Here is a 26789-nt window from a genome sequence, read left to right as displayed (position 1 = left end):
TATTTTTATATATAAAAAAAACCCCTGCAACTTAATCAAATTATTATGTTTTTATATATATATTTTATTGTATTACTATATTCATTACACTAATAGTGCATGCATTAATAAGGCAGACAACATTGGGCAAAAAAATAAAAAATGAAGCAAAATAAAGTAAATAGATTTTCATTAATAAAGCAAACATTTATTATTTTGTTTATCTGTTTCTCTATTTTTTTCTGCGAAATTATATTTTTATTAATGTTGGAGTGATTAAATGATTGGCAGATTGACTGAATTAATTCATAATAAAGACAAATTATGTTTCTAAATATAAACAAACCAATAAATAAATGTTTGGTTTATTCATTAATTGTTTTCTGATTACTTTTATTGCTGTACTTTTTTACGGGCTTGTTGGTTGACTGATTAAATGAATTGATAATTAATAATGACAGATATTATGTTTCTGAATTTGAACAAACAAGCAAATGAATCTAGGTGTTTTAGTTATTTTAATATTTTTGCTTCTAAATGAATTCATTTGCTTGCTTTACACATTTCATGAACATAACATGAAAACCCCCTCAGACAGATTCTATTGCAATGCAAAGACTGCAGCTTGGTTATTCCTGACTAGGCGATTGCTCACTGCACTGCATCATCCATCCAGAAATGGACCTACAAACAGGATGGCAAGATTGTTCCTCTCATCTTGCTTTTTCTCATATTTTTCTCAGCCTCTACCTGCACGAGTCAGAGACCAGACTGTCAAAATAACAACTCCAGCCCAGACAGACAGCTGCGTCCCCTCAGGGCTGTAACTGAACAGACTGCACATCATTTTTACACTGACATTGTACATTTATTCAGGCATAACTCCTAGTAATACCCCTAAATCCTATATGCATATTTTATTTACTATATAACTATTTAAAAAATGAAGGATAGAAAAATAGATCTAAACAAAAGAAAGGTGAGAGGATTAAGAAATAGAGATGCATAAATGAGACAAGATAAAACACAGGCAAAAGTAAAGAAAAGGAAAATAAAGGAGCAGATTTAAATACATTTCAAATGCAATTCCTTCCTAAAGTCAAAAACATGGCACTTCTGGAAGGAAAAAATAAAGAAATATATTCCGGTCTAGGTTTTAAAAATTTGAAGAAGGACAAGAAGACTGACATGTAGGAAGGAAGATACAGTAGGTAGGAAGAAACAATAATAAATATAAAATGATCAAAAGAAAGATAAAAAGTGATGAGATTAATAGAATACATTTTACTCCTGTATTATATGTCTCACTGAATTATAACGTTTTTTTTAATGTTCTCTGAACATTGCAGGGAGGTTATTTCATGTTAAAGACCACTGGACATACAGAATACAACTGTTAGAATACAACTTTGGAATAATTCCCAATATTCTGATAACTGATGTTTCAATGATAGACAGGAAATTAAGAAATGGTTTTAATTTTTGTATTTAAATTTTTTAATTACTCATTACATTACAATGTCATTGTAATTAGTCTGTACTATTGTAATCACTGTAAGTGACACTGTTATTACACTGACTCATTATAATGTGTTTGCAAATGATAATAATCCATGTGCTTGTAGGCCATGTGCTTTTATTGATCACATGTGACTGAGATGCTCACATGCACAATTCCAGGGTATAACATTGTTTTTCCACATCATGACAGTTTTCCTTAGGAGGAAGAGAGAGAGAGAGAGAGAGAGAGAGAGAGAGAGAGAGAGAGAGAGATAAAGGGATGGAAAGAGTTAACAGAAACATTAACAGGTTCCGCCCCTGTAACTTTCCCCTTGTTAACTTTGAACAGCTTTCCTAACACCAAGCCTCGGCTCTGGGTCTTGTCCTGTCTGTGTCCTGGGTCTTGTCCTGTCTGTGTCCTGGGTCTTGTCCTGTCTGTGTCCTCTATCGTGTCGTCGGTGCCATGGCTCTCATTTCCACTCTGACACCGGTCTTTGTGGCCATCCTGTGCGTGGTCGTCGCCTTCATCTTGAAAACGAAGCGCAGGTCGGAGTCTCCGTCTGCTCAGAAGTCCTCCAGCGGCGTCGGAAAACGGACAGAAGACCGGCCGTGGGTGGATGAGGACCTGCAGGACGACACCGAAATCACTGGACCGGAAAATGGTACGATTTTCGTTCGGGGATTGATACAAGACCCGACCCGTCCCGACCCGAACCGCTTTTTCTATACAACATATTAAACTCAGATTACAATGTGTTTGCACATTGGACCAACCCACCCACATACACACACACACACACACACACACACACACGCCTTTTGATAGCTGGGATATGAGTATAGTGTGCATACTGATTTTCTGTATCTAGAAGAAGAAGAAGAAGAAGAAGAAGAGAAAGAAACAGCTTGCACATTTCTTTTGCCTGGCTTCAGGGAATGCAAGAATTCATGTTGTGTGAATCCTGAAGATAATTAAAGATTAAATATCTGATACGTTCTCCATTAGGAAACTTCAGCACCTGTGTTTCTTACACCATGGTCTGTACACCTTTTCAATCATGTGATAATGAAGAAAATCAGTGGTCCGGTGAACTACGGTCTATTATGTGACAATAGTTATGAATAAATAGAAACTGTATATACATGAGTCATCATGTACATTAAAAAAATACTGGCCATGTTAGACGTGGAGATCCTGCATGAAATGTTCCTACAATATAATGGAGGAAGAAATCAATGTTGCTTTTTCCACCACAGTTTTTTTTTAGGCCCTCGAATGTCAAAGCTCTTAGAAAACAGAAATGTCAGCAGCTAGTTCCTGAAGATACAGTATGTTGAGGTCAAGTACCTCAAGAGAGCAGTCATCCAGATTAGAATGGGATTCTGACTCCATGAAAACGTCTTGCATGAGAACTCATTCAGTGTTTGTTCACGCAAGATGCAAATTTCTACTTATAAAATGTTTGGCCATGTACATCTATCTATCTATCTATCTGTCTGTCTGTCTGTCTGTCTGTCTGTCTGTCTGTCTGTCTGTCTGTCTGTCTGTCTGTCTTCCACATAGACGAACATATTGATAAAGGTGTTCATGGTAAAATGGCTATATGTTAATGTATTTTGAGTTTGCGTTGAGTTCAGCTCAGTGTCATATTTTCTTCTTTGTAGAGGAAAATGATTGGGCGGAGACAGGGACAGAAGACCTCCCCCACATTCCGTACACTCCTTGTCAATACCCTGAGGAAGAAATGCTGGAGCGGTCCAAACACTTTTATGCTCTTTTGAACAAGCGCCGGTCGGTGCGCTTCATCAGCCCAGAACCCGTCCCTCGAGAGGTGATCGATAATGTGATACGTGCTGCAGGTACAGACCGCATGGCTCCTGATATACTGAACTCTGATTACAACATTAAATTGCAACTACGAATGGATAAAAGTAAGATGTGTTGCTTATCAATAAGGAAACAGGTTTTCAGCATTGATACTGTGGTATAAGAGGAATAAAAAACTATATTTGTTTCTTATGTGACCACAAGACTTGATTTTCAGTTAGTGTAGTTGACCAGTACGCCTTTATTCCTTGTGTGCTTGTTGTGCTTTGTGTGTGTGTGTGTGTGTGTGTGTGTGTGTGTGTGTGTGTGTGTGTGTGTGTAAGGTACGGCTCCAAGTGGTGCTCACACCGAGCCCTGGACATTTGTGGTGGTGGCCGATTATGAGACGAAACACAAAGTCCGAGAGATCGTAGAACAGGAGGAAGAGATTAACTACAAACAGAGAATGGGCGATAAATGGGTTCATGACCTGCTCAGACTTCGGTAAAGTCTATGTGTGCGTATATGTGTGTGTTTGTGTAAGCGTGTTTGTCACTCTCACCCCCAAAATCCACACTGTGTACCCAAATGTTTGTGGACACCTCACCATAAGATTGGTATTTGCTTTTTGAACATCCCATTCTACATTTAGTCCCTATATGCTGTTATATTATCCTCCACACCTCTGGGAAGATTGCCATTGATGCAATGTCAGGTACTGGTGTATGGTGAGGAGGCCTGTTGTCTATAGTTCCAGTCTTCTAATTTATCTCAAAGGTAATCAATACGTTTAAGGTCAGAGCTCTATAGCAGGAAATCTTCCACTCCAACCCATGCAAAGCATATCTTTATAGAGTTTGCTTTGTGCACAGGGGCATTGCCACGCTGGAACACACAGTATTTGGGTCCCCTAGTTCAGGATCATGAGGTTCCTACAGTTTTGCAATGGCTGTTAAAGTCAGGTGTTTTGTTTATACTGTATAGTGTATACCTATTTCTTATCCTCCCATAGCACTAGCACCCTCTGGTGGCTAAGATCTGTAAAATTAATGGCCAATAAACTACAGTATCTACAGCTCTAAGTTATACTCTTTCTTGTACAGGACTAACTGGGTGAAGGATTATCTCGACATGGCGCCGTACCTGATCCTAGTCTTCAAGCAGACGTACGGAATAATGCCAGATGGAAAGAAAAAGACTCACTACTACAACGAGATTAGCGTGTCCATCTCATGTGGCCTCTTGCTGGCAGCTCTGCAGGTGTGCAGAATATTTACACAAACATATATATATATATATATATATATATATATATATATATATATATATATATATATATATATATATATATATATATTCACTGTGGGACAGTTTCACATATCTGTTCACATTCTGCAGAATGTGGGTCTGGTGACGGTGACCTCCACACCTTTAAACTGTGGTCCACAACTCCGGGTTCTCCTTCGCCGGCCAGCCAATGAGAAGCTTCTCATGTTGCTTCCTGTGGGTTATGCAGCTACGGATGCCACCGTACCTGATCTGACACGCAAGAAGCTGGAGGACATCATGGCTTTTGTGTGACGTCATTGAACATCCACCTGTCTTCCTGTCTATAATGTGACTGAAAACTGTCAAGCATGACACAAGCACTTCCTTCCTTTAAGCAAAAATAATAATCTGGGATAGAAAATGCAGACCTGATGCTACACCTCCTTTTCATCGACGTACTGGTTTTTAGTTTGAGGTCGTAATTAAAAGTATTTTTGGAACTCGCACACAATTTCTGAATCTTGTTGTACATGCATTTGTATTTAAATCATTTGTTGTATATATAGTTGCAGTGTGTGTGTGTGTGTTTTAAAGGAGCGATTTGGAGTAATTGCAGTACAATATAATAAGCTTTTAATCTTTATCTTCTAAATTTTGATGCTATGTGACATTGAGGTATAGAAGCCATACACAAAATGACCATGTTCCAATGACTATGTAACCCAATATAATTGACATTTGATTACATTTTATTTTAATTTCAGATCAACATTTCATATAAAATTTACACGTGTCTCGTGTTGATTATCCTTTAACAATACAGGAAGTGTGACTTTTGTTTTAGAAATCTCAAAACTAATCAGCGCGTTCTGTCCAATCAGGTTCGAAACTTCAGCGTCGTTGCGGTATTTCATAATTAACAGAATATAATTAACATATTCGATTCATTTCCTTGCATAACATTTACATATTTTTTATATAAATAATGCATATATGAATGTACCTCGTATACATATTCTATAATTACACAGGAAGTTGTGACTTTTAATTTGAAAACTTTGAATCCGGTTTGACCTGCGGTGGTCGTGACGGGAAATGACGTTGTATCGACTCCGGCTGCTCCCCAGTGCTGGTGCTCCTCCTTCAGACTGCAGGTGATAGTGACCGGGAGCGTGGTGCCGCTGCAACTCAACATGGTTTTCTACAGTTATGTCACTCAGGAGCAGCTCTCCGGCTTTGATAAATATAAAGTAAGCCCTGAGAATAAAGATTTTTATAATATAATATTCAAAAACAACTATCGCTACGTAGCCTAAAATGCTAATAATGCTAATATTAACGGCATGGGACGGGCGGCGCGAGTCCTCGGTGTCCCGCGTTAGCCGGTTAGCTTTTTTTTAATTGACGTTTTGAAATTTCCCCCTCTGTAATATATAATATATATGTAGGTCATAATCCTGGTGGTTCCGATGAGATTAAGAAAATAAATGATAAAAAAAAATGTCTTACAATTTGAGTTGGGTTGGGAAATGAACTGCACCCAAGGCCTGATCCTAAATCCCTATCATTTACACACATAGGGCACTAAGTAGGGCGTACATGCCTTTATTCACTGATCGATGTGTAGGTCGCAGTAAGGCGTTTGGGATGCGGCCTCAGTTTTACAGTCTGTAGCTCGGAATACTTGTGATATCGCGATATATTGTGGGGCAATACACGTTTATCGTGATACCGTTTTGTAAAAAAAAAAAAAAATAATATATATATATATATATATATATATATATATATATATATATATATATGTATCTTTATTAAAAGAAAGTCCAACAAATTGTACATTCGCTTCAAATTTATTTGTTTATCAATTTTTTAATTTTTTTTTTTTTATACACATACATAAAATAAAAAAAATAAAAAACATTCAAAATCCGGGAATTATTATCCGGAATGTGATGCAGCCATATGACTCAGAGGTTTGACAGCTGATGATCTATGGGTTTTGAGAAAGTGAAAGTGTATGATCCGGGCGGAGTGTAGAGACGAGAGAGTTGAAGGAAACACTAAAGCGCTGCTGCATCACTTTAGACGAGAATTCACCCGGCAGTGTGGGTAATTCAGGAAACAGTCCTTTCTTTTCTTCTTTATCTTTCATTCATTCCTTCCTTCTCTTCCTACATTTCTTCTTCACTTTCTTCCCTTCTCTCCCTTCTTTCTTTCCCTCCATTCCTTCCTTCTCTCACTTCTTCCCCTTCACTTCCAGTATATGTCTGTGTTGTTTTTTCCATCAATAAAGGTTGGTATTTACTTTGTTGTTGGTGTGTGAGATGCAGAAGGGTGTCAGTGTTTCACTCCACATGGTGAAATGGGCAGTGCCGAGTCTCCTGTGCTGGTCAGGGTAATTGAATGATCTTTACTCTATTTGGAGCACATGGAGATCACGTGAACATGAGTAAATAAGCCCTCGGCCCAGTTGGCAGGTTTTCCAATTGAGTCAAATCTGTGGATTTATATATACACCACTGTCTTTTCCAGATGTCATGTGTCTTTTTCGAGAGATTCTCATGTGACTTAAACATGTTGTTAAGTTGTTTTGTGGAACCCTGTCGATTTTCACTCTGTAATCCCTGTTTTTTTTCCCCCCATTTCCAAAATGTAGCGATTAAAATGGATTGTAAAAGTAATGAATGGTCAAACAGGTGGAAAACATTTTTTCCCACACGTATACAAGCTCCACCCAGAGAAATATATGATTTACACCTATAGAGTTCGGATTATGTCAAGACGTCACTGTGAAGATCACTTGGACATTAAAGCGCTCAGTAGCCACACGTAAACGTGTAAACTTCCTCTAATAACAGTTTTCGTGGATCTGATTGGGGTGGAGGCTGGATTTATTTATTTTTTTGGCTCGCGAAGCATTTTTTGTTTAATTCAATGCATCCATCTGTCTGTTCGTCTCATCCTTTCTTCTCTTCTTTCCTTCTCTTCATTTCTTTCTCTTTCTTTCCTCCTTCCTTTCTTCACATACATGGCTTCGCATGCAGGTCGAAGTAAAACCTGATCAATTACAAGCAAACCCTTTTTTTTGGAATGAAAAACATTTCTGTCTATCCTACCGTATGTCTCTCTTTCTTTCTTGTCGTCTTTCCTTTTCTTCCTTTCCTCTCAATTCTCTTCTTTCCTTTTTTCTCTTAATTCTCTTCATTTATTTATTTCTTCCTTTCTTTGTTCTTTCCTTTTTTTCTTCTTCGTCCTTCCAACCTACTACCTTTTTCTTCTTTCCTTCTTCCCTTTTCTTTCTTCCTTCTTTCCCTATTTTCTCTCTGTTCCTCCCTTCCTTTCTTCTTTTATTCCTTCGGTTCTCCCTTCACCTTCTTTCAAATCAATTAAAAAAGAGAATTGAGAGAACAGGAGACAGATGAAATGAAGGAATTCCTTCCTTCCTTCTGTCTCCTTTTGTTCTCTCAATTCTCTTTTTTAATTGCTTCCTTTCCTTTTTCTTTCTATCTCTTTTTTTCTTCTGATATTCTTTTTTCCATCCTCCCTTATTCACTCTCCTTTTCTTTCTTTCTTCCTTCCTTCCTATCTTCTCTCTCTTCCTACCTTCTTTCTCCTCCTTCCTTCCTTTCTTCTTTCCATCACTTCCATGCAGGTTAAAGTCAATCCTTTCATGTTCATTAGACTGAACATGAGCTGAATTCCAAATCTCTTCATATTCACGTTATACGTTCACTACATGCTGTATACCTGCTGTAGATTCTGCAATAGGAAATGTGTGTATTGTGTGATAGTTTTTGTGTGATAGTGTGGGTGCTTCAGTGCCCCTTGACAGAGCAGAACCACCAGAACGACCACCGATTTGAAAATCGTTTGCATACTGATCTCAGCATCTCAGGACGTTTCTTCGCGTCACGTTGATCTTGATGCTGATGATGTCAGCGCTAATTACGGTAATATCAGAAAGACAGACGTGAAATGGCACCATAATCCAGATGGCTCGTGTGTGTGTGTGTATGTTTGTGTGTGTAAGTGTGAACAAACTTCTAACCCCGTGTCTTCTGTCTCCTTTGTGCTTTCAGTACAGCGCGGTGGACACCAACCCGCTCTCCATCTACATCATGCACCCCTTCTGGAACTCCATGGTGAAGGTGAGAAAGGTCCACCTCGTCCACTCACCATGACCAAGAGCTTGTTTCTACCCAGAAACTAAAGATGAATTCCTGTTTCTTTTTTTTACCTTCTGTAGACAGCAGTGGTTATTATATAAAGAACATGAAAGCATGAAGCCCCTGCAGATGTTCTCAGACATGCTGTAGGCTTTGTGTGCTAAGACTATTTATTAGCAGACTTAGCATGAACAGTGTTTCTGTCCATCACAGTGCCAAGATACAACTTTAATGAGTTTTCCACTTGGATCCTATTACCAATACAAAAGACCACACCCCTTTATACTAACGATAATCTCTCTCTCTGTCTCGCTCTCTATTTCACTCACTTTCTGTCTGTCTCGCTCTCTGTTTCACTCCTACTCTGTCTAACTTTCTCTCTCTGTCTCACTCTTTCTCGGTCTCTCTCACTCTTTTGGACACTCGCTTTCTCTCACACTCTCTTTGTCTCACTCACTCTCTCTCACATCTTTTTAACTCTCTCTTTCTCTCTCTATTTTATGTCTCTGTGTATGTCTCTCTGTTTCTCTCTTTCTTTCTTTTATACTCCTTTCACTTTTTACTTGCTGTTCTCTTTTGTATTTCTGTGCATGTCTCTCTCACTTATGTAATTCTGTAATTCTTCTCTCTCTCTCTCTCTCTCTCTCTCTCTCTCTCTCTCTCTCTCTCTCTCTCTCTCTCTCTCTCTCTGTCTCTCTCTCTCTCTCTCTCTCTCTCTCTCTCTCAGATCTTACCCACATGGCTGGCCCCTAACCTCATCACTTTCACTGGGTTCATGTTCCTAGTGCTCAACTTTGCAATCTTATCCTTCTACGACTATGACTTCTACGCATCAGGTGAGTGTGTGTGTGTGTATGTTTGTTTGTGTAAGTGGGTGATTGAGCAAGTACAAAGTCCCCTCTTTTTTTGTCTCTTTCGTTCACTCTCAATCTTCCACTCGTCCTTTTTGGAAGCTGTATATTGAAGACCTGTTTTTCACTGCATCTCAGATGTTTCTCACTCTGTCTCTCATTTCACTCCATCTCCCTTTCCCTTTTTCATCTCGAGTAGACGAGACGTGTCTACCTGTAGCAACTAAACAGCAACTAGAGTGAAACACCCTGTGAATCATCTTTTTTATTAACACACACACACACACACACACACGCACACACACGCACACACACACACCACAAAAACTCTTACACACCCTGAACCAGCTTGCTTGATTTACACAAGTCAATATTTAACTGATCCTGTTTTTTTTTTTTTTTTTTTTTTTTTTTACTGTGTTTGTGTGTTTTAGCCGAGGGTCATGCACACGTGCCAAGTTGGGCTTGGATAGCTGCAGGCCTCTTTAACTTTCTGGCATACACACTAGGTAAGTGTGTGTGTGTGTGTGTGTGTGTGTGTGTGTGTGTGTGTGTCAAAGTTAAGCTTGAGTTGAAATAGTAACAGCAGTGTGTGAGTGGTGGCATCATGGCAGCGTAAAACTGTGTAAACATGTATGTGTGATGATATTCAGACTTACACATCCAGCAGTACATTACATACAGCAGTATGGCGATTCTTGAGAAAATAAAACACTTCGGGGAGATGTGGTGAGACTGTAAAAATGTGCTGTGTGTGTGTGTAGACGGAGTCGATGGGAAGCAGGCTCGCAGGACAAACTCGAGCACTCCCCTGGGCGAGCTGTTTGACCACGGCCTGGACAGCTGGGCGTGTGTGTTCTTTGTCAGCTCCATGTACTCCGTGTTCGGGCGCGGCACGAGCGGAGTCAGCGTGCTCACGCTGTACGGCCTGCTCTGGGTCGTCCTTTTCTCTTTCATCCTCTCACACTGGGAGAAATATAACACCGGCGTGCTCTTCCTGCCCTGGGGCTACGACATCAGCCAAGTGGTAAGAGATGATCGCATACAACGAACACACACAGAAGTACACACCAAGCTGCAAATGAAATTGTTAGGCTCAGCGGGCGTTCATAACTTTCGTCAGATTGGAGGGAGTTGATTGGTTGCACTGTGGAGGCGTTATGATGTCAATTTTCCTAAAGGGATTCCCCTGATGGGATTTTTTTGGTCCCCGTTTTAAATTCCCACACATGCTTCCCTGCTATAAATCACTGTAAAACATGTTTCGCTGGTGTGTTTCGCTGCAGTAGATCGCTGGCGTGTTTCGCTGCAGTAGATCGCTGGCATGTTTCCCTGCAGTAGATCGCTGGCGTGTTTCGCTGCAGTAGATCGCTGGCATGTTTCCCTGCAGTAGATCGCTGGTGTGTTTCCCTGCAGTAGATCGCTGGTGTGTTTCGCTGCAGTAGATCGCTGGCGTGTTTCGCTGCAGTAGATCGCTGGCGTGTTTCCCTGCAGTAGATCGCTGGCGTGTTTCCCTGCAGTAGATCGCTGGCGTGTTTTCCTGCAGTAGATCGCTGGCGTGTTTCCCTGCAGTAGATCGCTGGCGTGTTTCCCTGCAGTAGATCGCTGGCGTGTTTCCCTGCAGTAGATCGCTGGCGTGTTTCCCTGCAGTAGATCGCTGGCGTGTTTCCCTGCAGTAGATCGCTGGCGTGTTTCCCTGCAGTAGATCGCTGGCGTGTTTTCCTGTCAGGTTTCTCCATCATTCTAATTGTGATATGATTTCCCTACATACTTCCCTAATTTTACTCGGTATTAGATAAACCCATCAATTTATTTTAAAATAATCGATATTATGAAGTCGAGAGTTCTCATTTTAGCTCACTTTTTATTTATTTATTTATTTATTTTTACCCTCTATATTTCTTTCTCGTTCTCATATTTGTCAACTTTTTTTTCCCCAAAAATCAGACAATCTCTATCGTGTACATCATCACAGCCCTGGTCGGAGTGGAGACGTGGAACCAGCCACTAATGTGGAACATTCTGTACAGAGACCTCTTCATCGTCATGATCCTGGGTGAGAGAGTCGAGTCGCGCTCACACGTCTTTCTCTCCCATTTATTTATTATTTTTTTTATCAGAATCAGGTTTATTGGCCAAGTGTGTTAATACACACAAGAAATATGGTTCCAGCCGTTAGTGACTCTCAAAAGTCAGACATAAATAACACTACACATTTAGCTTGGACTATAGAAGACAAAACGGACTGTAGAAGACAATACAGACAATGTGAGACAATATAGACAGTACGAGTATTAAATAGGGGATGATTAAATATATTCAATGTTAAATAATTTTTTTTATAATATTATTATATTGTCTGCATTACAGGTTGCTTGTTTGCTGTAACATTACCAATGAGCCTGTACAACGTTTGGAAGTAAGTCTGACTCTTTTGAAGTGTGTGTTTTACCTCTAACTTGTACATAATGTGGGGTTTTGTGTCACCGGAAAATCAGTGTCAATGATGGGCTGATATCATGTGACCCGATCTCCTCCCCAGTAGCACCAAATGATGTTTATATTATTTTAGTGTCAGTTGTGTGAGTTTTGGCAGAGACTGATGCCGGATTTGTGCAGGGCATATCGCAGTAACACGCTAAAGCACAGCTCTGTGTACGAGGCCTTCTTGCCCTTCTTCTCGCCCCTGCTCATCGCCATCCTCGCCACACTGTGGGTCGTCTTGTCTCCCAGCAACATCCTGGAGCTGCAGCCCAGAATCTTTTACATGATGGTGGGGACAGCCTTCGCCAACGTCACTGTAAGTGCAACACACACACACTCTCTCACACACTCTCGCACTCACACACACACACACACAGCATTGTAATCTCTGGTATGCTTGTAGACAAGGGACCTTTTGTGTTTCTCTCTCTTTCCTCCCTCTCTCTTCCTGTGTCTCTCTGCTTCCTATCTTTTTATCTTTGTCATCCGTTCTTTCCGTCAAGCAAGCACGCTGTTTCACTTTGTCTTACTCTTTTTTTTTTTCTAAGTTTGTCTCTTTTGGGCTCTCTTATTCCATTTCCACCGGTCTCTTTTTTTTCTCTCTCTCACTTTCATCTTAGTCTCAATCCCTACACCACTTCCACTCTTCCTGTCTTTATTTCTCTGTCTCTTGGTCTCTCACATCACTCTCTCATTCTCCTTCCATGCCACCTTCTCTCTCTCTTTGAACATGCCTGTCTCTCTCATGGTCTCTTCATCTGTCTGTTCCTCTCTCTTTGTCTGTTACTGTGCTCTGTTCATTTTCTCTCATTCTGCGTGCTTGTCTTTTAGTCTCAATATCTTCCCCTCTTCCCTCCCCCTCTCCACCTCTATTTCTGAGTGTCTCTCTGTGCCTCTTTTTCTCTCTATCCGTCTTTCTCTCTGCTCAGCATTCTGTCCTGCTTATCCGTCAGTCGTTTCTGCAATCAGGGTTTCCTTGGGGTCTTACAAAGAACAAAAAAGTTGGCCTTAAATAGTAAAAAGCTCATGGAAGTGCTCCAGCAGCATTTTAGAATGTTTTTGTTTGTTACTTTCCGTGGTGTTGTGCTTTCTTTCGCTAGTCCAAATTTATTTCACCTAATCAGCTTTCTGTTATTGGCGTGAATCTCTTTTATTTGTAGCACAGACGTGACATTTTTCAGCTATGGGAAGGTGCAAGTTTAGCGATTTGATGTTGTGATATAAGTTTTAAATTTTATTCTTCATGGTCTTTAAAAGGTCTTATAAAGTCTTACTTTTGCAATGCTTCTACAATACTTGTGTGATTGTGTGCTCTGTGGTGTATGTAAGCGTGGAAATGTAGACGTATATGGCTGCATTTGTGCTGATCTCTCTTTCTCTCTGTGTCTGTCTCTCTGCAGTGCAAGCTGATCGTGTGTCAGATGACTAACACACGCTGCCAGCCTCTGAGTTGGCTGTTGGTGCCGATGGCGTTGGTGGTGTTGCTGGTGATCTCAGGCGTGTTGCAGCAGAGTGAGACGGTGGTGTTGTACGTGTGGACGGCTGTAGTCGTCCTCACACACATACACTACGGGGTTTCAGTGGTGCGTACACACACACACACACACATTCAGCTTGAGCCTTAGAGCAGGAAAATTTTTTGCATATCTCAAAATCACACATGCGCGCTTACACACACACACACACACACACACAGTGGTTTTCTTCCTCTACACAGGAAGGCCATCTGTGTTGAACAAATGCTGCTTTACAACTTCTCAGGGTGTGAATGCTGCATGTAATGACTGCAACATATCTGAAAAATATGTACTTTCTTTCTTTGTGTGTGTGTGTGTGTGTGTGTCTCTAAATCACTATCTCTGTCTGCTTCACTAATGACCCATCTATGTCTCTCATTTACGTCTCATATCTCGTTAACAATCTTCCTATCAGTCTTTCTATCTACAATCTGCCTGTCCTTCTGTTTCTCTGTCCGTCTATCTGTCCATCTGCTTCTCTCTCTATCCATACTAGAGATGGTAAGATTTTCCAATTCACATCTGTGAATTATCCTAATGTCCATTTCGTATTCTTTTTTTTCAACACTATGCGTTTTTGTCTCCCTCTGTAGGTGGAACAGCTAAGCGCTCACTTTAAGATCTGCGCCTTCTCGCTGAAGAAGCCCAGCTCGGATTGACATGACGAGGAGAAGGTCGGCCTGACGGCGGCGGAGGTCTAAGTTACGCACTCTGCGTCCTCCTTGACTCCGTCCGCGCTGTACCCCATCACCGCCGAGACGCACCTCGAAACCAGAAAACCAAACGCTGCTGACTGAACACGCCTTCTACTTCTCAAGCAGGAACGTAGCAATGCGGAACACGCATCTCAACCTCGTCACCTGTGGAACTGCGTGACAGGATTGGCCGAGGCCCTTCGGCTTCTCCGGCGTCCGCTGAGCAGATTCACTTGTTTCCTACGGAAATGCACTTTCAGCCGAGATTCTAGGGGGAATGATCTCACACATACATCCGTGATCTTAAAGTTGACCCCCAACACCAATACCCCCCCCACACACATACACACACACACATGCACGCACCACATGTTAACATGTAACACATTAATGAATGTTTTGTACATTTTTGCCTTGGGCCATTTTATTTGGATTTATTTAGGGCAATTTTTAGGTCTCAAACTGTAAAAAAAAACAAACAAACAAAAAAAGACTTTCTAATTTATGGCATTACAGGATTACATGGTGTAAAAAAAAGTGGACAGATGAAAGTAATGGACTGATTTTTGGGACGGGAAATCTGAATTTGATTTGTACTTTCTTTGTGCTTTTATCGGACCTCTATAAAGAAAAATGTCTTGCATCAGGCTGTGCCCCAGCTGTAATAAACCACTTATGGACCTGATCTACTTCAGATCAACACGTGGTTTTATCGGGCCTGACCTTTGTCTACCGAACCGTAGCTGCTTCTTCTTTTCTTATTTTTTTTTTTTTTTTTAACATTGGTGATGGTGTGTCAGTCTGCCGAGCTTTTATTTATTATCTTTTATTTTACTAGTGAGCTTTTATTGTGTTTATTTGTGCTCAAATGAAGAGTGTGCTTCAAAGCCTGTCCAGGAGAGGGCGCACTCTGAGTGGGCGAGTGGCACCTCGCTCCGTTCTATAAACGCAATAAAAGCGCTAGTTCCCCCTCTCTCCTTTTTTTCCCCCCTTGCTTCCCCATTCTTCTGGTCATTTTTTTAAATAAATATTATTTATAATTTGACATTTAAATTGTCAGTATTTGCGTACTGATGTGAGTGATAAAGGAAGTCTCCATGGTTTTATTAGGGTTCGTCTGTTAAACCCATTCGTTCGTTTTCTGATGTTTTATCACCACAGGTACAGTCCTACAGGCTTTAATTTTCTCTTTTTTTTAACACCTCTGAGACCCTCCAGGTGGACGTGAACGTGAAATCGTCGCCCACCGGAGCGCAAATATGCACAAGCACAACCGGACTACTGCAGAGCGTCTCTTTCTCTCCAAACACGACTCGAAACACTCAATTAATTATAGAGATTTATCATTCAGTATTTAATCTTTGTGTGTGTGCGAGGTCAGTACCTAGCATATATCAGATTACTTATTTTTTATTTACATTTTTTTAATTACGTGTACGTGAAATCTTTTATTATTATTATTATTATTATTATTATTATTATTATTATTATTATTATTCACATAATGGTGAATCTTTTTTAATACGGTGCTCTGATGTCAGGTTCCCGAAAGTGCTGCAATGCGTTTATAGGAGAACTCTAGCATTTTTACTTTAAAAAGCTTATTATATATCTACAGATATGTGGTGTGCGTGTGATTTTTACCCCCAGAACACGATTTATTCTCTGTACTGCAGAGGGAAAAAGAGCAAACAGAAAATCTAAGAACTGATGTTGAATTTAATTGAAAAATGTACGAAAAAAAAAAGAATAGTCTAATAGCCTAAATTTTACTCAAGAGGTTTTGTGTTTGCAAAAAATGCTGATGTGATTACAGTTGTGTGTAATTGACCATATATATATATATATATTTATATATTATTTGAATTGAATTGGTGTTAACTATATTTCAATTAGGAAGAAATGCCCCAAAAGTCGACTCAGTTTTAACTCAAGCCCCCACTCCAACATCTTCCCCTTTAATTGTTATTTTTTGAATCCATAGTAATCACTCGTCCATTGCAGATTTGTTTGAGTAGAAAATCTCTCAGTACTCCTTTAATGGATCTGCTACTTGTTAGCCGGGTTTGATTGCTCTGTAATACTATGTACGTTTCAGGATCATCCCCTAAAAATGTGACCTTTTTCTGCATCTGGGAGCACCAGAGATCATCTCCATCTTTTTTTTTCCTTGCTAAAAATACTTGATGTGTTCTATCTGTGTGTTTGTAATTACATAATCAGATTGTATTTTTTATGAATTTAATCAAAATGCTCACTCTGAACCACTAAATACTCAGTGTGATGAAATGCGTATGTACTGTATTGCGCCCTGAATATTGCAAAACCCTATTAAACTAAAGCAGATCGTCAAACACGGTTGTGGCATTACAGATGTGGCTCTATTTTCTTTTTTTCACACTCATAAATGAAACCAGATGCTCTTTGTAGGATATGGAGATTAAGACGCATTACATTCCTATTTTTTCTTCTTAATAGCACAATCAGAGTAGACCGTAATTTATTATTGCGTCTCTTATTGTGCATTTGTGCAATTTAAATAAATAATCTTTCTTCTAAACCGGGAAATAAGAGTCGACTCTTTCGTCGTTTAAATGATTCCTTAATTAAAATCAATTCACTGCCATTTTCACTCAAGCTTATTGAGTCTTCGAGTCATTTAAATGATTAATTGCTGATGAGATCTATTGGGATGAGGATGCCTTCTCCATTTTCTCTCACAGCACCATGAAAACTAGCCTTCATTTTATCCTTAGAGTCTCCCCATCACAATATTGTATATCCACATGTATTACTTTTACCTCATGTTTTATTTTCACACACTCATCCCTTTTCCTCTCTGTCCTGTTGTTCATTAAATGTTGACAGTGTTTGGCCCCTTTACTTAGACCTAGTATTTAAATTTGTCCCCTTCTATGATTGAGTCCTGAATGGCCCATTTTTTAAGACCAGATTAGAAGAGTCGATTTATTTGGCTATCAAATGATACTTTTTTGTTCATTTTGTTTATTTTATTAGAACACCACGGAGATTGTGAAAGTCGATAAAATTGTAATAAAATAAAATGATTAAAAGGGTGTTTATTTTTTTTTTCTGATGTGCGGCCCCGGTGGTTGGGGTCCGTTGTCCTAAGTGGTTATTTTTTTCTCTCAACCGGAAAATAAGAGTCGACTCTTTCGTCTCAAATGATTCCTTTATCAGAATCAATTCACTTAATCTTGTAATGAGAAACTTCCAATCTTTCAAATAAATTATTGCTAATATGATCTATTAGGGTGAGGATGCTCTCTCAATTTTCTCTTATAGCAACACGAAAGTCTAAAAGCTACATAGAAATGCTTTAAAAAAATCCACAGATTTCAGTGATTCAGAAACATTTCCATCATAAAGACTTAAATTGCATCACCCTCTCCGTTTTTAAATAGACTAACGTAATGCACGCTTTTATTGTGACGGCATGACCCAGTCACGTGTGTGTGTGTGTGTGCGTGCGTGCGTGTGTGTGTGTGCGTGCGTGCGTGCGTGTGTGTGTGTGTGTGTGTGTGTGTGTGTGTGTGTGTGTGGTGGGGGGGGATGCGGAACGGGATGCGGAGGCAGGGATGCGCACGATGCGGAGCGGGATCTACAGCAGGATCCTAAACGTCTGAGCATCAAAACGCGGTTTAAACGGGGATTTGACATCTGTCCTAAAAATCCAGGGTCGAACCTGAATTGAATTTCCTGGATCCTTTAATTAAACCCGACATCTGGAATAACGCCTGTTTTCCTCTTAACAAACAAGGTCGCTGATTTGCGATGATGCTGGTTCTGTTAGACTGACTGTAAGTCCCTATTTATTTATTTATTTATTTAAGGCACTAAATCAAATATTTGTTAAAAAAAATTCATATCTTTTTGCCTATTCAATGCCTAAATCCTTACTAAGCCAGCTATTCAATACCAATTATTCGTTCACTCCCTACACAGGTGCACTACATAGTAGAAAACAGAACGCCATGTCTAGTGCACTATATAAATACCACTGATGTATTTGGTATACAGTCTCTAATAAGGTGCGTTTGCAATGATGGTGACTAAACGCCAACAAGGGTCACCCTACATCCCATCTGGGAGATTATTTATGTCCTGCATTCTAGTGCCCTTCATTTAGAATCCAGATAGCTGATATCAGCCATCATCAGTGTTTATTTCACTATACTGATTTTATTTTCATAACCATGATGTTTGTGTTTGTCTTTTCCCAGTCTGGGAGTCATGGCTAAAACAGTGATGCTGTGCCTGAGTCTTCAGTCTGTCCTGATCCTTTGCGTTGTCTTGGCTGGAGCTCTGGTAGACGATGCAGAATTCAACCCCTACAAGATCTTGGGGGTCACCAAGAGTGCAAATCAGGCAGAAATCAAGAAAGTGTATAAACGCCTTGCCAAAGAATGGTAACGTTTTGCGAATACCATACCATAATACACCTCCAGACACGCCTGTACTGAGCCATGGCTGGTCATGATGTTAGATTTAAAAACTGTGACGTGACAATGAAACTATTAGGATTTGAATGAGGCATTATATCAAACTGTCGTGATAAAGGCTGATGTGATTCACACTCACACTGATTCACATTCAGATCTGATCATCTCTTGCATTTATTTTTTGCCAGGCATCCAGACAAAAACAAGAACCCAGAAGCTGAAGACATGTTTATTAAGATCACAAAATCCTATGAGGTAAAGCCCCCCCCCCCCCCCCACCCCCCACCCCCCACACACACACACACCCACACACATCCTACTTTTGTGTTTCATTATTTAGAAAATAACAAGATCAATATCTATTGGAATCTCTCGTCACAGTGTGTTTGTGTTTTTGTGTTTGGTTTTGTTGTTCAGATCTTATCGAACGAAGAAAAAAGAGCCAATTATGATCGCTACAAGCAGACCAACTCCCAGCCTTACGGGCCACATGGCTTCCGTCACTTCCACGACAACTTCTACTTCGACGAGTCCTTCTTCAACTTCCCGTTTAACAGCAAGGGCAGCCGCGACGACACCGACAGCAAGTACATGCTGCACTACAACCAGTACATCAACGAAGTCGTGCCTGACAGCTGCAAGAGACCATTTCTAATCAAAATCACCTCGGACTGGTGCTTCAGCTGCGTCCACATGGATCCTGTGTGGAGGGAGGCCGTGAAGGAACTCGAGCCTCTTGGTAAGGAATGTTTTTCATAATCAGCTCATGGGTAGAGCTGAGTTTCAACGTAGCATGATTATTGGACTGCTTGATCTAATCAATTCCTGCTAAATTTACCAATAAAGTGACTTCAAAACGGTTTTCACTCTGGTCCTTGTGTCCTCGATATTCTTTCCTTTGCTTCTTCTTTTATAGGTGTAGGAGTAGGGGTAGTTGACGTCGGGTATGAGAGACGCTTAGCGAATCATCTTGGCGCTCACCGCACTCCGTCCATACTCGGCGTGATCAACGGAAAAGTAACTTTCTTTAACTACGCTCTGGCCAAAGAGCATCTCATGCAATTTGTGGAGGACCTGCTGCCTCAGAGACTGGTTGAGAAGGTAAGTTCAAGTCTTATTCTTCTTCTCCCTCTACTTCATCCCCTGATCTGATTCCTGACGCAAAACTCTACTTATGGATTGTTCTTCAGATCACGGACCGGAATCACCCAGACTTTCTGAAGAGCTGGTATGATATTAACAAACCCCACGTTCTGCTTTTTGACCAAGTGCCGGCGGTTCCTTTGCTGTATAAGGTATATGTGGTTATATTCAGAAGTTGGATGCAGTTCGAATCCTGGGTTTTATGATTAATAGTGCGTGCATACGTCCTGTCCCTGCACAGCTGACTGCGTTTGCCTATAAGGACTATGTCCAGTTTGGCTACGTGGACCAGGGTCTGTCTGAGACGGCCAACCTGCTCAAGCAGTACAACATTAACACCTATGCTCCGACTATGCTTGTCTTCAAGGAGAACACAGACAAACCAGCTGACATTATACAGGTAGTGAATTTCAATGCAGGTGATGTAGGATATACAACAAAACAAGGCATATAAATATAGGAAAATAATTATTGATGCAATCTTGTTTTTAATTAAACAGGCTAAAGGGATGAAAAAACAAATAATTGATGAATTTATCTCCAACAACAAATTCCTTCTTGCCCCTCGTCTGGTGAACCAGAAGGTCTTTGACGAGCTTTGCCCCATCAAACAGTTCCATCGGCGCCGAAAGTAAGTTAAAAGCCTTTGTGTCGTATGTCAGAGGGAGCAATTATTGCTCAAATTTGTAACCTGTGACTTCATTAAAGTTTTAAACATTACTCCAGCAAACTGTATCTTCAGTTCCATCCATAAAAATGCCCTTTAATCAATACACCTTTATAAGATTAAGTCTCTGATGATTCAATAGGATTGAGGTGGTATCAAAAGGGTTTGAGACTATTGGTGCAACTGGTGCTATTCTGACCACAGAGATGTTTGACGTGACATACGATTGACATACGGCGATGCTGCAATGAGTCGTTTAAGGTGTTTTCGAGCAGGCGTGCTTCAAGAGAGGAAGAACATCTCAGAGAGATCAGGAAGACCTTGAATGAGCTCAACCCCAAAAAATGTCCAAACCATTCAGCAACTTGTGCATGATGATCGTTGGAGAACAATTCACATTATCTCACTTTGCACCCACCCTACTCGCCAGATATGGCTTCTGCGGACTTCATCCCGAAGATGAATATACAGCTCAAAGGTTGCCGTTTTGGCACCATTGTGGAGCTCCATTGCAAATCACACACACTTTAAAAAGAAGACTTACAGGACATATTCCAGATGTGGCAGGAACACTGGGAGCACTGTATTGATATCCAGGTTTTGTAGGTGTCTTCTCCAGCATAGTGTTTAAAAAATGCCATTTTCTGTTCATACTGGTTGGAACACTAAATCGTTGATATACGAGTAAAAGGAAATAATGTCTTTGAGAGCTTCAGTGTTTTTTTTCTAGAGGCACATCTGTAATTATTTACATGTAGATGGTTGTGATATAAAGTTTTTGGTTATTTTGCTGTTCTCTCTTCAGATACTGTGTTCTGCTTATCACCGGCGAGGAGGAAGTCTTTGTCCCAGGAAACAAAGCTTTCTTGTCTCTGGCCTCTGTGAACACCGAGGAGGTTCTCCGTTTTGCATATGTATACCAACGTCAGCAGCAGCCTCTGTGTGCTGTGCTGCTGAAGAACAGAGACAATCCTCCACAGGTACATTCTCACAGCACCATGATGCTCAGACAAAAAAAACCCACACCAAAAGTCAGACTTTATTACAATAACAAAGTACGTGTATGTAGGTGGTGATCCTGGAGCGGCGTAACGGGGCCGGTAAAGTGCTGTACAAGCCCATCCAGGGCGGCTGGAATGGCAGCGAAGAAGACAAACACAAGCTGATGGAGGAGCTGGAGCGGCTGCGGAAAGACCCCTCCATCCTTACCCATGATGCCACGCTGCCTGAGCTCAACAACGACTTTGCTTCAGTCAGTCTTTCTGAGCATTTATCCTTAAATGGGAAACTATTCCCACCAATAAATCTATTCTTTAAGGAATTATATGAACAATAGAGTGATTAGCATGACATTACCATGAAAAGTCGTATTTTACTAACAATGTTGTAAAGCGAATTTCAACTCAAACCGTATACTGTATCTTTCCGATTGCAGATGTTTTTAATCAGGTGGATTTATGCTGCGTATGATTACTTGTCGGAAATTATTGATGATGTTCTCCACAATAATTGGTAAGTAACAAAAATCCATTACAGTATACTGTATTCTTGGGGATAAAAAAATACGTTGTTTATGAGGAGGTTGTTATTATTGCTCTCAACACTTCAGGCGTGAAATGATGCCTCTGCTGTCTCTGATATCCTCTGCCCTGTTTATCCTGTTTGGCACGGTGATTATTCAGGCTTTCAGGTACGTTTCAGTTTATACGTACAGTATATTCAAATTTTTTACTTCGCACACAGATTTATAAATATGGTTTTTAGTGATTCTGGTGAGGAGAAACCGATGAAATCAAAGGCCAAAGAAGCAGCAAAGACCCAGAATGGATCACCAAGCACTACCAACATGTCCAGGTGCCCCATATGTACATTTGTGAATGAATATTCACAAATATTTGTTTTTAACCACTGTTCATCAAACTAATTTGCTAAACTCCCCCCTCATTGTTTGTTTTGGCGCAGCCGCCCACCAAAGAAAAACTTTGTGGAGGTGACGGAGTTAACGGACATCACTTATACCAGTAATTTGGTGAAGCTGCGACCAGGCCATATCAACGTGGTGCTGGTTCTTACGGACGCAACCAAAAACATACTGCTCAGCAAGTTTGCTAAAGAGGTTTACTCCTTCACTGGGTCAGTCTTTATACACAATCATCACATACGCATGACATGTCAAGTCAAGTCAAGTTTATCTCTATAGCGACATTAAGGAAAATATCTTGAATATACTGTAGTCAGATTGATCTACTATTTGCTATAATAGAGTACAATAAACCAATATAAAATTATGAATTTTATTCCGAAACATACGTTTTTTTCCATTTCCAGCTCTATTTAGAGAGTATACCCTGGTGGTCTAGTGGTTAGGACGCGGGAATTAGGGAACCGACCCCAGCCATTAGGGTTGCACAAGCCAGTGCACTCTTAGTGCCGGTCCCAAGCCCGGATAAATGGGGAGGGTTGCGTTGGTAATGGCATCCAGCGTAAAAACTTAACAAATCAAACATGCGGATCATGAATACGGATGATCCGCTGTGGCGACCCCTAACGGGAGAAGCAGAAAGAAAGTTTTACTATGTATTTAAAGTATATATTATGTGAATGCATACTGGGGAGGAGAGTGTTTGAGATGGTTTGCGCTGGTGCATCCTTATAAAAGTTAACGATGTGTTGCATCGATTTTAAAAAGTGTGCATCGGATACAAGTTAGAACTTTAAAAAAAACGATTGAATTATATTTAATTATGAGTAGATACGCTATACTTCAATTATCTAAAAAGTAACCAATATTGTTTGGCCAATATTTGATATTTGAGATTGATTTCTTCTTGCTAAACTGTTTCTCAAGCACATTCTCACAGCATCACTGCTGCTAGGTGAATATGACGCATCACAACACAACAGAGACCTGAGTCACATAGAAAATGGATTAACATAGCAGAGGTAGAGCTGTACCTTCCCGGAGACAGAACAGAAAAAGAACGTCTGGTTTTATGTCATCTTTTGTTCTTTTTGTTTGCCACTACAAAGGCAGGCAAAGGGACATGGGTTAGAAGTCAAAAGTTGCTTAACTAAATTTATGATTTGCTTCCAGTCTGACCCGAAGAAGTTAAAGAAATATAACTCTGTTTGAGAATATACACTATTTTTAGTAGTATACTATTTGAGTGTATGTTTTTTAGAGTAAGATTGTATATTGAAACAGTGAGGCAGTTCGACATTGTGACAGGAAAAAGTTAACAATTCTTAAAATCTCCAGGAGCCAGACATTGCACTTCTCCTTCCTGAATGTGGACAAGCACAACGAATGGATGTCCACCCTGCTGGAATTCGCCCAGGACGCCATGCAGCTGGAAGCGGACGAGGAGGAGGAGGCCAGCAACCGCAAGACAGATTACACAGGCTACGTGCTGGCGCTCAACGGTCATAAGAAGTACCTGTGCCTGTTCAAGCCTGTGTACACTGGGGAGGACGCTAACAGCAGAGCAGAGGACGAGGCAGGGAGCTCCAGATCCAGGTCAAGCTCCAGAGATGAGCACCAGCATAGGAAAGGAGGGGCACGTTCACGCTCCACCACTCTTCACATCCACCACAAACTGGATCGTCTGGGTTTGTGGATGGAGCGGCTGATGGAAGGCACGCTACCTCGATACTACATCCCGGCTTGGCCTGGTCTGGACAAGATCACGGTGAATAAATAGAGTTGGGAAACCTAGCATGCTGCAAAAGTCGGTGCTGGTTCTTTGGGAGCGGTTTCTCGTCATTCCTATAGCAGTAGGCGGACTTTGTGACCTCAGAGCTCAGACTCTGACTTTTTACACAGATGCTGTAAATGACCCGAGTCTAATAGTAGCTCCATGCTGCGCTATAACTACTGAATGCTGCTCCAGCTGTTACTTTAAAGGTACAATAGATAGGGATATCCATTGATACGTAACCAAACATAATACCAGTGACAAAATTCAACCTGCATATCAGTCTTCAATTATTATTACCCACAATGTCTCTCAGCTACTTGCTAATAGTGGGTGGAGTTCATCAATCTATCAGGCATTTTAGTCAAATCTTCTGATCAAACATATTCACTTTCCTCTAATCTGTCCATAAACTCTGTCTCACTCCACAATCGGACTGCTCTTAAATGAATATAACAATAAACATCGCTGGAAAGTGCTGATTTGGAAAAACAAGGTCTTGTTTTTATGTTTTTTAGGACCTAGCATCAACAGTTATCCGTTATAATTAAGATCTGTCATCTCCTAGTAAACAGCATTGTAACTGTGCTAGCAATAACAGTGTCCTCATGTGATGTCTGCATGGTACCACATTGGAAATATGTATTTTTAATATGTATTGAGGTGGAGACAAGACCTGAAAGCTTTCTGTAATTGTAAAATGTCTTTTATATATATATATATATATATATATATATATATATATATATATATATATATATATATATATATATTATATATATATATATATATATATATATATATATATATATATATATATATATATATATATATATATATACAAAATGGGTTGAAATGTGAGGATTTCAGTCGGTGTAAAACTCAACCTGATCCCATGCCATGCACACGGTCACCTTCACATGGAAATGTAGCATGGATTAAAAAAAAGTAAACTATAACAGTGGGAAGCATCATCTAGACAGCAAAATATTTAATAATTGTAATTATAATCGTACAGATTTTAAATAATCCTATTAGTTATTCATACGTGTGCGTATTTATATTTTGTCCTGAACAGAAGAATATAGAGGACCGTGTCTTTCCTGTGCAATAAGACTACTTTGCCTTGAACCTGGTTCTTTAAATACATTAAAAAAAAATATTTTGTGGACACCTGAACATTCCATTCCACCTCTGGTCCCCATTTGGACTTCTGGAAAGATGTTCCACTAGATTTTGGAGTGTACTTGCGGACATTCATTCGAAGTCTGATGTAGGTGAGGTGTTGCAATTCATCCCAAACCAAAGGTGTTTGATAAGTTTGAGGTCAGAGCTTAATAGCAGGCCAATCAAGATCTTCCACTCCAACATATGAGAAGCATATTTTCATTGAGCTCGTTTTTTGGTTTTTACAGTTTGTGTAAAGGAAAAAATGCATGAAACCACATCCAAAGACAACCGTGTGTCTCCAACTTTTAACAGTTTGGGAAAGAAACACCTATGGATGGAAAGGTCAGGTGTCCCAATACTTTTGTTTATACATTGTATAGATATAAGCAAATGAAATATTTGTATGATAATGTGCTACACAGAGATCAGACCACCCAGTAATATGAATATGTTTTTTGTGCGACCAGTTTTTTTAAATGAAATGAAGATTTTTCTAAAAAATAACCAGGATTCTATTAAAAAAAACGAGAATTTCTTTCTGGGTTTTTTTTTTTCCTTTCTTAATTGCATCATTCAGTAAAATAGCCAATCAGCTTCCAGTATGCAAATTACGCCAACATTTTACAATAGTATTATATATTTTCCTTTCAGGCCGTAGCATGCACAGTAGAAGAGAGTGCTAGCTACAATAGAAGCTAAAAAGCTTGTTTCTTCCACCTTTTATATTCATAACCTGTATTTATTAGTTACAGAGATGTGTAGCTGCTTCTGTGCCTTTTCTTTCGTGGAACGAGCTTTTGGATGATTTATTTATTTTAAGCAGCATGATAATCCAAATCCAGTCTTCCATTCCAGTACAGGTTTTAGGATATGAAATTTCTGCCAGAAGATGCATCAAACCAGTGTGCTGTTTAGTGAATCATAAATCCATACCCTGTTGTTATTTATAAATGACAAATAAGCCCATTTATTTCAAGTGTTTTAGTCTTTTCATGTTTGCTTCATTAATTCTGTACAGTCCATGTGTATATCTGCTTGATAGTGTTATAGAATAGATCAAGACAATGATGTGGTCTCATTTATTGCAAAAAAATGTAGAGCTGTCACAAATAAAATGAATCATTTAATTTTATTTCCATAATTTTGCTATGTGCCTTTTTTTTTAAAAGACATACACTGAATAAGTCAAAGTTTTACTGAAAGTTGTTCTTATTATTTACGGTTCGGGATTGTATTTTCTTTTTTCTTTTCAATATTAAAAAATAAAATAAATAAAAAGGAAAAAAATGTATATTGAAATTAAAAAATGTAAAAAATTTTATTTAATTATATTAAAAAATCTAATATTGAAAAACTTAAACACTGAATATAAAAAGCAGT

The 26789-nt window shown here is 39.7% G+C and overlaps 3 protein-coding genes across 4 annotated transcripts; all 3 read left to right on the top strand.

Moving 5' to 3' along the window:
* The first annotated feature begins 1813 nt into the window (after positions 1-1813).
* On the top strand, positions 1814-5066 carry iyd (iodotyrosine deiodinase). The gene is made up of 5 exons (XM_083570749.1): positions 1814-2141; positions 3145-3339; positions 3631-3790; positions 4390-4546; positions 4685-5066. The coding sequence occupies exons 1-5, from the start codon at positions 1943-1945 to the stop codon at positions 4865-4867; spliced, it is 894 nt and encodes a 297-aa protein (XP_083426875.1). The 5' UTR covers positions 1814-1942; the 3' UTR covers positions 4868-5066.
* Positions 5067-5632: 566 nt separating this feature from the next.
* On the top strand, positions 5633-15316 carry selenoi (selenoprotein I). 2 transcript variants are annotated; one of them, XM_083570747.1, is made up of 10 exons: positions 5633-5805; positions 8638-8706; positions 9452-9560; positions 10010-10084; positions 10340-10602; positions 11523-11631; positions 11946-11994; positions 12195-12375; positions 13460-13642; positions 14170-15316. In XM_083570747.1, exons 1-10 carry the CDS (start codon positions 5749-5751, stop codon positions 14275-14277), a joined length of 1203 nt encoding a protein of 400 aa, XP_083426873.1. In that variant the 5' UTR covers positions 5633-5748; the 3' UTR covers positions 14278-15316. The 2 variants fall into 2 exon arrangements, with proteins under 2 accessions (XP_083426873.1, XP_083426874.1); XM_083570748.1 differs by lacking the exon at positions 5633-5805 and adding an exon at positions 6583-8508.
* Positions 15317-17807: 2491 nt separating this feature from the next.
* Positions 17808-26550, top strand: dnajc16 (DnaJ (Hsp40) homolog, subfamily C, member 16). Its single transcript, XM_083521638.1, has 16 exons — positions 17808-18092; positions 18516-18701; positions 18923-18989; positions 19152-19473; positions 19651-19835; positions 19925-20029; positions 20119-20277; positions 20378-20508; positions 21350-21524; positions 21614-21796; positions 21980-22056; positions 22154-22234; positions 22309-22398; positions 22507-22677; positions 23804-24962; positions 25082-26550. Exons 2-15 carry the CDS (start codon positions 18526-18528, stop codon positions 24243-24245), a joined length of 2364 nt encoding a protein of 787 aa, XP_083377764.1. The 5' UTR covers positions 17808-18092; positions 18516-18525; the 3' UTR covers positions 24246-24962; positions 25082-26550.
* The last annotated feature ends 239 nt before the right edge of the window (positions 26551-26789 follow it).

This window comes from Silurus aristotelis, assembly GCF_946808225.1.
Source record: "Silurus aristotelis genome assembly, chromosome: 19".
NCBI classification, from domain to species: Eukaryota; Metazoa; Chordata; class Actinopteri; order Siluriformes; family Siluridae; genus Silurus; species Silurus aristotelis.
This window is presented reverse-complemented; position numbering and strand designations above follow the sequence as displayed.